Here is an 11,331-nt window from a genome sequence, read left to right on the forward strand (position 1 = left end):
AAACTAATAGTTGAATGACAAAGTTTACTTGAAAAAGAAAAGATTAAAAACCTAGGATTATGGTATCCTTCAACACTTCATTTAAATCCTCTTTCTTTCTTTAAACTTACTTAAATGGATTGAGTTGCTAACTTAGAGTTTCAAGTTACTTATAAGTCTTTATTGAGGTGCTTACAAAAATATTTTTCTCAATTAATTTGCTATATATCTATGTAAATTCAATTAAAGAAAAATTCATTAAGTTTACATTCTAATCTTTGCTACATGCAACATATAGGTATATGTCTATCCTATATGCAAATCAAATCACCTAATCAAATAAGTGAATTTGAATACATGTTATTCCATTCATGGCATAATCTACACTCTTTTCGTCAAGTTGTATTTAGATATCTAAATCAATCTAAATGGTGATCAAGCAATTAGAAGCATTAAACACATAATTGGAATAAACAATTCATATTCAATTGATAATAAGCAAAAAAGAGATAAAGTATTCAAACTAAATGTTGAGTTCAATCATAATATGAGAAAAAGTAAATTAGTTTATAATATCCATAGAAAACATCATTCAAAGAAAATTAACCATCAATCCAAGTTAAAGGAAGTAAAAGAAGAACAAAAATAAAAAGAGTAACTAATAGTTGAAGCTTTTGAATATCTAATCTTTTTTGGTTTCCCTTACTTTCTTGCTTTGTTTTTAGCTCTTTTTTTTTTCTAAAATAGCCACTTTTTATGCCGCCTTTGAAACCTTTGAAAAAATCCTTTTAAATATTCCTCAAAACCATATTTTGAAAATCCTCATGAAAGTAGTTGTTTTAGACTTAAGACTCGGCACCTCGGCTTTCTTCCTCAAGTGCCGTGGCGCCGTGCTCTCAGGTGATAGTATAGAAGCTTCAATTCTTCTAAGGCACAGCAACCTTGCTTCACTAATGCCGCAACGTTACTTCATTAGTGTTGTGACCTTGCTTTACCAGCACCGCCGAACCATGCTATCTAGTCCATGGATGGGATCTTGGGCATTAAGGGTGCCATAGCCTCCTTCTTTTCGAGGCCTTGACCTTTGTTTTCTCATGATGCCTTGTGCAGAAATGGGAGTAGTCTAACCTTTTCCAACAAGAGTTTCATCTCTATCTGATTTGAATTAAGCAAAATGTTAAACATAAAAGTTGTAGCTCTGTCTTTTGGCTTTTCAGTGGCTTAAGAATCAAGTCAATTGAACTTCTGTAGTGAGAGTTATGCTCGAAATACTGTAGCATATACAAACAAAGCTATCACCATACTTGCACAAATTATCACCAAATAAGGCATTTTCATCAAATTTTTAACAAAAGTAATAAAATAGATTAGAAATAACTAAACTTAAAATAATTTAAAGAAATTTAATATAAAATTAAACTAAAATAACTTAAACTAAACTACTTAACATGCATTGAACTTAATTAAAAAAAACAACTAAGATACTAAATTTCAAACCAAAAATCTCAATGACTTAGCTACTTAAGTATCCAAAATGTGACAAAATAACTCTATATAATAGAGTTATCACCCACGTATCATATGGAGCTTGATGATATTTACATATTGACATCATTATATCTTTATATATAATAGGAATGTCACATGTCCACCTATCACATAGACCTTAATGGTATTTACATATTGATATCATTATACCTTAGAAATTACTTAGTGTCTCTCTATGAGAAAGAAAGTTTGGTAATTATAGAAGACACAACAATAACATCATCCATGTCAATATCATATATGAATATAAAAGATCCTTGTCTCCAACAAACATATGTTTTTTATGCATATCACATACACTATCATGCATATCAAATAAAAAAAGAATACTTATCTTGTAACATGATGAAAAACTATTTATTTTGTGCTAATTAATAGCTAAATCCCAGCTTCAATGATAATGTGATAAGTTGGTAATCAAACAAGTCCAGAATTGTTTGAGTAATGGATGTAAATTACAAGGCCTAAACATGGCCCAATGGTTTAGCCCGAGGATGAAGAGGTTTCCATAAAAATTGGTTGGGCCTCCTGATTGTCCATTTTCGTTTGACTAAAAGAAAGGAGAAGTAACAGAAACCATGCAGTGCCAAATTTTCAAGCATAAGATTGTGGTCTCTAAACGCAAAAGCAAAACCAATGATCCCAAGGAGCTTAGAACGTTGAATATCACAGCCATGTTATCTTCTTCTTTGATTGGATCGCAACACACCTAATCTAGCCTGCCCTCAGCTACAGAAATCCTACGTCCCTTTTTCATTTTGAACACATCAGAGGGTGCAGCATATCTCCATTTATGGGACTACTGCTTTGTGCAAAAAATAAATCTGCTTCGTTGCTCCATGCCTTTGAACTTTGATTCTTTGTTTCTAACAAAGAGGAGTAAATATCCTTTGTTTTAATTGGATTTATAAAGAGAAAACAATTTTACTATTTTTATCGTCAACATCAACCTAGTCTACTTTAAAAAAAAAAAAACAAAAGTCAATTCCCTTAATATTCTACTTACTCTAACTTGAAACGAAATAAAACCTTATTGTTATAACACCGAATTGAAAAATCAAGAAGCTAGTTTCAAGACGCATAATAATATCACTTTTTATTAAAGTTTTATTTGTCTATTTTGTAGTGTATAAAAGAGTTATCGGTAATACTAGTGAGTGGATAAAGCCACCAAAACAAGGGCTTTAAGTCCCAAATTTAGAAAGCTTCATAATTTTATAATAATAATATAATTAATTATATTAAAAATATACAAAAATGAAGATAATTAATAAAATATCTGCCTATTATCTCATATCTAATAAATATTTATTTTCTTTCACTTTCACATCTTTAATTATTTATTTTATTTTTTATTACAAATTAATTAATAAAATAACATATTCTCTCATTTTCCTAATTATGTGATTAATAAATCTCAATTTTTACAATGCTATTAATTATGTATTTAATCTCTACTAGCTATTTTTTTCTCACCTATTTCTCCTATCTCTAATCAACTAATAGTAATTTGTATTTAATTATCTCCAACCATTTTTTTCTATATATAAAACAAATTATCTTTTTTGTTTCATTTTTAGAGCAAAAAATTTTGAAAGAAATTATACAAATGGGAGATAACAATCTAATCAATATATTTAATCATATAAGAAGACTTGATTTATTTCCAAATGCATATATTTCTTTTAGAATAATGTTAACATTTTCAAGAAGTCTTGCTTGAGTAGAAAGAAATTTTTCAAAACTAAAATTAATAAAATCTTATTTAAAATCAGCAATGCTTCAAGAAAGATTAATAGTTTGGCTTTTTTATCAGTTGAAAATAAATATTAGAAGAACTTACTATAAACGCATAATTAGAGATTTTGAATCTCGAAAAGTTAGAAGAATAAAATAAAAGGTCTTATTTGAATATTTAGCTTTAAGCTAGGCTTATTAAGCCGCTCTTGCTTATTGACATATAAATCTTAAAGATATAATAAAACTCAATAGTTGACAATGTTTTGTATTGATAAAATCAATCCATTAAGACTCACAGAAGTATAATAAGATTATCAAATTTTTGTAAATTTTTTTTTTGTAGCAAAACGATATAAAAGCGATGTAGAAGAAAACTTAATGGATATGGAGAAGGAATAAGATATTGTTGTTATGTTTTTTTCTGTCTTTTATTATTCTCAAGGAAGTCCGTATCTTTTGTTGTTCCAAAAGAATTCTTTTTATAGGCATAAATACTTATTCTCCACAGACACAATTGTGACTGCTTAAAATAGTCACCATTATTTTGTTTTTCCAATACCCATAATTTTTTTATTATTATTTTTCAATTTCCAGCAAACATGACTTTTTTTTTATTTAAAAATGTCCAAGGCGATTAGTTCATAAAGTATATAAGAAAACAAAAATTAATGAAACTAAAACCATCCAATTTCAGAATCATCTACGTTATGCGTCAATTTATCATCAAATTATTCAATAAATCGTGCCCTAAAAAAAAACTTAGTATAAAAATAATTAACAAAGGTTCAATCTTTTTCTATTGGCTATAGGTTATAAGACATATTTTTCAACTGGCGTTAATAATCTTTGAATGCAGCAATCGTTTGTTTACTTCATGGAAAAATTTACCATGATGGAGAGAAATTCAAAGAAAATAATCTTACATACTGAAGAGTTGTTTTATTTTCATATTTGGACGTTGGTGCATACAAATTACAAGTAAACAACTCAAGGAAGCAATTGTACAATTGAAGAAACCTTTCCTAATTAACAAGTCAACAAAGAAGAGTGACAAATGACTTCAAACTCAAGAAAGTGGTAAAGCAATTTCTGTTTCTACACATTTGATCTTAGAAATTTTTTAAAGAAAAAAAAAATCAGCGACCTGAGACCTGAGAGATAGAATTAGTTGCATTAGATGAGGCAGTAGAAGTGGATCTATCTTCAGGAACAATCCTTCTTTCCGAATCAATGAAGGCAGGTCTAGTGGGCTGCCTTGGCTCTAAGGAACTCATTGTTTTAAGCATAGCAACCACTTCAGACATGGTCGGCCTTAAAGCAGCCGACGATTGAGTGCATAGGAAGGCAACTTCGATGATTCTTTTCATATCTTCTAAGTTATATTCAGTTGGGTCCATGCTTCTGTCTACTATCTCCATGGCCACGTCATCTTGGTATAGTCTCCATGCCTACATAAATATATATAAATATATATATATATATAAAAATAAATAAATGAAGATTTATTATGTTAGCAAAGTCATTTTTGATGCATGCATTTTTTCTTTATTGTGTAACCTAAGTAGATGAGTGTGAAAAATGTATTAGCATTCAGTAAATGAAGGGTCAAGAGAGGAAAATCACCCGTTTGAGAAGGTATTCAGCAGTGGGATCGAGGGAGGTTTCATGGTTCTTTTGGCCACTAATGATTTCGAGGACAACCACACCAAAACTATAGGTGTCAACCTTTTCTGATAATTGCCCATGGATTGCATACTCTGGTGCTGTATATCCACTGTTCCATCAATATATAATTACCATCATTAATAACCAAAACAAACTGAAGAGAATTTTCTCAACACCCCCGGCCCCTTTGCCCTTACATATTTCAAAATAAATAAAATCAACAAGTCTAAGTTCATGTATCGAAGAATTGAATTCGACTCTTGTGTTTTTTTTAAATAAGAAATGTTACATATAATTAAGGATATAGGCTATTAGAATGGGAAAAGATAAAAGGATGATTGGACTTACAAAGTTCCAGCAAATTTGGTGCTAAGATGAGTTTGATCCTCAGGTAACAGCCTGACCAATCCAAAATCTGCTATTTTGGGCTGAAAATCTCTATCCAAAAGTATATTACCAGGTTTTATGTCCCGATGTATGATGCATGCATGAAACTCCTCGTGCAAATAAGCAAGTCCCATGGCTGTGCCCAGGATTATATCAAATCGCTGTTTCCAATTCAGAGAACCATGCCTTTCACCTATTTATAAATGGGAGGTTAAAAGAGAAATTGCATTCAGCAGATATAGCAAATTAATATATATTGTACAAATGGTAACATGTCTGATGCAATTTAATTACTCCAAGATCCAAAACTAAAATATTAGGTACCAAATAGGTGCTTATCAAGGCCGCCATTCGCCATGTATTGGTAGACAAGGAGAAGCTCTGGGCCTTTACTACAACATCCAATGAGGCGAACCAGGTTCCGATGATGAACATTACTTATCAGCTTCACTTCAGTGTCAAATTCAGTCTTCACCCTTTCGGATTTGTTTATAGCAAGTTTCTTTACAGCTACTACTCTCCCATTCTTCAAGATACCCTACTCTCATATCACCAAATTTAATTAGTCAATTTAATTATTGATTAAATCACAAAACCGATCACATCTCTAGCTCTTAACTTATCACATGTTTTCCTCAAATTTTCAATTTCTATTATTATCATTGCTACGTATAAAAGTACCAACCCTTAAAATTCAAAAATTAAACTACATATATATACTCTTGACAATTTATTTAATTAACTATTTCATCCTTTGTTGATTATTATTATTATTTAGTTCTTTACTACAACATTGAAATCCTAATTAAAATAAGTTTTCCTTAATTGATTACAATATAAACTACTTATGTATAATAATAATAATAACTACATAATATTCCCTCTTTTTTTTTTTGAAAATCTGATTATACCTATTTTCTTATAAACATTGAAATTTTTATTAAAGTAAATTGTTCTTAATAAAATTTAAATTTAGCTGTTTTAAAAACTGGAAGCTTTATTCCCAATAGTTATGTTACTATGCTCTCATTTAGGAATCTATCACAAAATCAGCATTAAAATTTTAAGAAAATATATCACACAGTCATCATTTAGATTTTCAGAAAACTAACTTTATATTTTTGAGGTTACTAAAAAACTATATGGTGAATATTGTTATATGAAAGTATTTATATTGATTTGTTTTTCAAGTGATAATCTGATAATATTCTGAAATACAATTTATTATGGTTGAATATTCAATACAAAGTCCAAAGGAATTTCCTAATTTCCCTTTTTTTTTTTCTCTTAGTTGCTTGGTTCCCTTTTTAGGATGTTCTTGTCAATTTATATTGTCTAATTAGTGGCTAGAAAATTAGGACCTAAACTATATAAGATTTAAATAATCAATTGATGCTGAGACTTAATAGATCATTAAATTTTTACTTATTCAATTTCTTTATTATGTAACTATATAATCAAGTAATTATTTTTGGTATACTATCTAAAAAGCCTCTAAACTATTCAAGAAAATTCAAATAAATCCTTATACTTTTATTGCATTCAATCAAGTTTTTGTACTTTTATTTTGAACCAATAAAATTTTTATATTTTTATTTTGAGTCAAATAACCTCTTATTACTAATAATTGACTTTGTTAAAATATCAGTTATTATTTTATGTCACATGATGCTGATGTAGTACAAATGTGGTATACATGTAATAATAGATGATGACATGGAATGTTGATCTGGCATAATGACACAATCATATCGTATTTTTCATCCCTTACATCAATGTTATGTCAGTGCCACGTAGACATAAAATAGTCATTAACATTTTGATTAATGACAATTAATTAACCATTAATTATAAAAGTTTATTTGACATAAAGTAAATATATAATGCCTTTAATTGAACGCAATAAGAATAAAAACTTATTTGAATTTTTTTAAAATGTTCATAAGGTTTTTTGAGCATTATGCTTATTTATTTATTTGTTTATTTATGAAGTTGCATATTCAAGTAGAAATATAATTATAATTGAATAACTCTTAACATGTATGACAAAACTATTACATCTGATATAAAAATTAAAATGAAGTAAACCAAATAATCAACAAACAAACAAACTAGCATATACTTGGACAAATTGACAGAAAATTAGATCAAATTCACATGTAGTAAAACTTGAACTTAAAGTTATCCCTTGGAGCATGTGATTTTTCAAACTTCTAAAGGATATTTTAATCATGATAATTTTTTAAGGCTATTCTTCAATCAAGGAATAGCTAATAGCATGGAGATCATTTTTTAATTGATTTTGGGAGTAGCCATTCTAGACTTGAAGCATGTGACAATCAAACAAAAAAACAAATGTTTCTTAAAAAATAGAAGGGAATGACTTAGCTATTCCCGCAACAAAACATGCCAAAAGGTTCTATATGAACCTTCTTCTTGCCATTTAGAAAAATATCTCATTCATAGTGAGCAATAATTTGTTGGATGGAAGTATCTATGTGGCAATTCATGTTTTTCATTATCTTATTTTTATTTACATTATAATTTATAAAAATAAATTATAGATCTTAAATTATTAAAATTTAGTGTTTTGCATAATAATTGATTGAATAAATATTAACAATCATGATACGCAAACTTGATCATCACATTATTTATTAATGTAGTTAAGCATAGAAATCATGTTACTCTTAATTATTTGTTTAATTACAAATTTGTTTTGATAAAAAGAATTTTTTTTTGTATTTGTTGTTATTAAGCATAAATTTCATTAACTATTTAAGAAAATTTAAATAAATTTTTATTCTTTTATTATGTTCAATCAAGTCCTTATACTTTTATTTTGAATCACATAAGCTCTTATAACTAATACTTATAATTAATAATTGACTAATTATCATTAATAAAAAAATCAATTGTCATTTTATATCCTTGTGATACTAGCGTGGTGTTCATATGAAGGATGAAAAATATAATATGGTCATATCAATATGTCATATGATCATCTATTATAACATATCAACATATCACGTTAATGTCACGTGGTATAAAATGATAAATGGTATTTTAATTAAATTAACTATTAATTATAAGTATTTATTTGACTCAAAATAAAAGTAAAAGAACTTATTTGACTCAAATTAAATGTATAAGAGATTGATTGAGTACAATAAAAGTATAAGGGCTTAGTTAAATTTTCTAAAATAGGTAAAGGACTTTTTTAGATATTATGCCTTATTCTTATCAATTACATATCACTAAAGATAAAGCTAAAAGAATATATATATATATATATATGCCTAAAAGAAAAAAAAACTTTACCAACATAAATTAAACACTCTAGCATGGTTAAGAAACTTAATTTAGTTTAATTATTAAAATATGCAATTATGTATACAATATATGTTTGCATTACAATTTTTATTATTATTACTTATTTACAGCTATATTTACTTTTATTATTGAAAAATAAAATTTTAATATAAAAATTATATATAATATTTGTGTTAAATCATTCACATAAATACACATATGGTATTAGGCATAATATTCTAAAAAACCCCTAAATTAGTTAAGAAAATTCAAATAAACATTTATTTTTTTATTACATTGAATAAGTTTTTATATTTTTATTTTGAGTCAAATAAGTCTTTATATTTTATTTTAAATCAAATAAACTTTTTTAACTAATCGTTAATTTAGTCAAAATGTGACTTGTCATTCTATTCTACGTGACAATTCATGACATGCTAACATATCATAATGAATGATGACGAGACATATTGATGTGCTCTAATAATTAAAAACGAAAAGCGTTAAATTACGGACTAGTAGATACGTGTTAGCTAATAAATTGATTGAAAAATTGAAGTTTTTTTTTTGTTTTACTAACTTAAAAGATGGTATAGAAGTCGTAGAGCCGAAAATGATAGTTGAGGCGAAGTTATAATTAAGGATGGTGCATGCAATTGAGTAGTGTGCATATATAATCGGTTAAACCACGGCATAGAAATTAATCCAACAACGTTTATAATTAATGCTTACCTTGTATACTTCTCCGAAGCCTCCTTCTCCTAATTTATTTTCTTCACTAAAGTTTGTTGTTGCAAAATTCAGTTCTTTATAAGTGTAACTCAATGGGCCTTGCAGTTCAGGTGGCCCCTCTACGTCTCCTGTTATTATCAAACAGAAGCAGCTAAGCACATACCTTGAGTTAAGGAAATTTTCATAGAGAAAATCATGGCTGGGAAGGTATATACCTTGAGGGACTGCCTTATCCTTTCTTGATGTCTTGAACCAAATGAAAATTATAGTTAGAAGCAACAAGAGGCCTCCACCTCCAACCAGCCCTCCAATAAGAGCTTTCTTTTTAGTTGAATCTCCTGCAGTTTGATTATATATTCAACTTAATCAGCTGACTTTTACTGGAACAAGAAACAAACCCAGAGAATGGTCAGTGAATGACTAGGAAACTATAGGGAATTGGAGGTCTTACTGCTTTTCAAGAAGGGCGTAATGTCAATGGTGTGGTTAGCACCAAAGAAGGGCAAGTCTGAGTACCTTAGGAAACATCCTGTATCTACTGCCCTACCGTCTGAGTCAGGTGGACATCTTTGGATATTGGCATAAGCCACCTGCAAGCATTCTTTGCAGCCACGCTGGTCGATTGTTTCGACGCATTGTGCCACGGCATACACCGTTACATTACCATTGACACCAACCACTTCCTTCTTAGTTGCACCAAAAAACGAGCCGATCCTAGGCGTCGCCTCCACAAGATCTCCTAATAGGCTCTCGACTGTGGTTTCAAAAACAGTCTCCTGTGATGCAGTGCGGTTCCCACAAATCCCAACATGTCCAATTTGTGTGCTCTGTTGATAGAACATGTTGCTCTCGTACCTGAATACAGTTAGGCAAATCAATACAACACCTCATGGTCGGTGTAATCAGCCTCGTACCTTATAGGCTGTTAAAAGCAGAATGAAAAGCTCAGCCAAATATGGATGATTCTTTGCCGATTTCCAAATCATCAGAATTTAGTGATGTTCGCTAGCTGCTATGACTTATGGTTGAATATGTTTGCATAGCTGCTAGCTTTAATGGATCATTGATCATTGCATAGTAACCGTTAACGATTATGATATGGAAATTAAGAGCTAGCAAACTGATACCTGAGAAAGCAGCCATCATAGATGACACGAGCTCCATTGGCGGAGGAGCAGTTGCGGATTTGTGATGAAGCAGTAGTGAAGCAAGAGAGACAGTCCTTTTTAGACATGTAATTCCTACACTGCACCATGGCATAGACTGGGTTCGAACCCGTAGCATCCTGAGCTACTGCAAAGGACATGTTGTTCTCTAACTGCCCTCTGAGTTCTGTTAATGTTGCATTCAGGTTTGTGCTGAAATCTGAATAGCTGGTCACATTGAACTGACTGCACCCCTGGTTTAGCAGAAAGGTTTGTGGATCGGAGGCAACCACTTCCAACAGACACCATATTACTGTCAAGGAAATGCAAATCAATAGCTGCATCTCTTTATCTTTGACCTGCAAATTTTGATGCTGTACGTTTGTTGCTAAAACGAGATGTGATGAATCATGTCAGACACAGACACACATTTATATATACAGAAAATCTCTATGTAGAAAAAGTTAAAAGGGTGGGAACAAGCCAGTGCAGGGCAAGTTAGGGAGGTAAGCCAGGTTAATTACATGACATGATTGAAGAAAATCTTGTCTTGACCGGCATAACATTTGAATAGTAATAACATTCAAGCAAATTGACCCAATACATCATCCTTACAGTAGATGGAATGGGAATTTTGACAAGGAAAATGGAACAAACTTCTGACGCATATGAAAGGTAATAAACTCTGAAATTTGTGTAAGTCAAAGCATGGTAAAACAAAGTATACGTAGTAATAACAGTTCTTCTGATTTTGATAGCCAGGCAGCCTCCATGCTAACTAATTAGACATAAACTTCTCCATTTTTTTCTATTTGCTGGTATA

General features: G+C 29.9%; 1 protein-coding gene across 1 annotated transcript; it reads right to left on the bottom strand.

The window, feature by feature from the left end:
* Positions 1–4,403: 4,403 nt before the first annotated feature.
* LOC110426329 (cold-responsive protein kinase 1-like) lies at positions 4,404–10,852 on the bottom strand. The gene is made up of 8 exons (XM_021441534.1): positions 10,491–10,852; positions 9,815–10,218; positions 9,579–9,701; positions 9,364–9,491; positions 5,644–5,857; positions 5,281–5,512; positions 4,891–5,041; positions 4,404–4,715 (listed from the first exon to the last, which is right to left on the bottom strand). Exons 1-8 carry the CDS (start codon positions 10,850–10,852, stop codon positions 4,404–4,406), a joined length of 1,926 nt encoding a protein of 641 aa, XP_021297209.1.
* Between the last annotated feature and the right edge of the window lie 479 nt (positions 10,853–11,331).

Source organism: Theobroma umbraticum, unplaced genomic scaffold (genome assembly GCF_002168275.2).
Source record: "Theobroma umbraticum cultivar Fairchild unplaced genomic scaffold, ASM216827v3 scaffold_55.0, whole genome shotgun sequence".
Taxonomy (NCBI): Eukaryota; Viridiplantae; Streptophyta; class Magnoliopsida; order Malvales; family Malvaceae; genus Theobroma; species Theobroma umbraticum.

What these genes read in the sequence shown, in the direction of transcription:
- LOC110426329 (XM_021441534.1), bottom strand. Translation starts at nt 10,852, where the DNA reads ATGCAGCTATTGATTTGCATTTCCTTGACAGTAATATGGTGTCTGTTG. An exon ending in GCTTCGGAGAAGTATACAAG is followed by an intron (nt 5,858 to 9,363) that starts GTAAGCATTAAT and finishes ATATGAGAGTAG; the next exon opens with GGTATCTTGAAGAATGGGAG. An exon ending in CCTTGATAAGCACCTATTTG is followed by an intron (nt 5,513 to 5,643) that starts GTACCTAATATT and finishes ATTTATAAATAG; the next exon opens with GTGAAAGGCATGGTTCTCTG.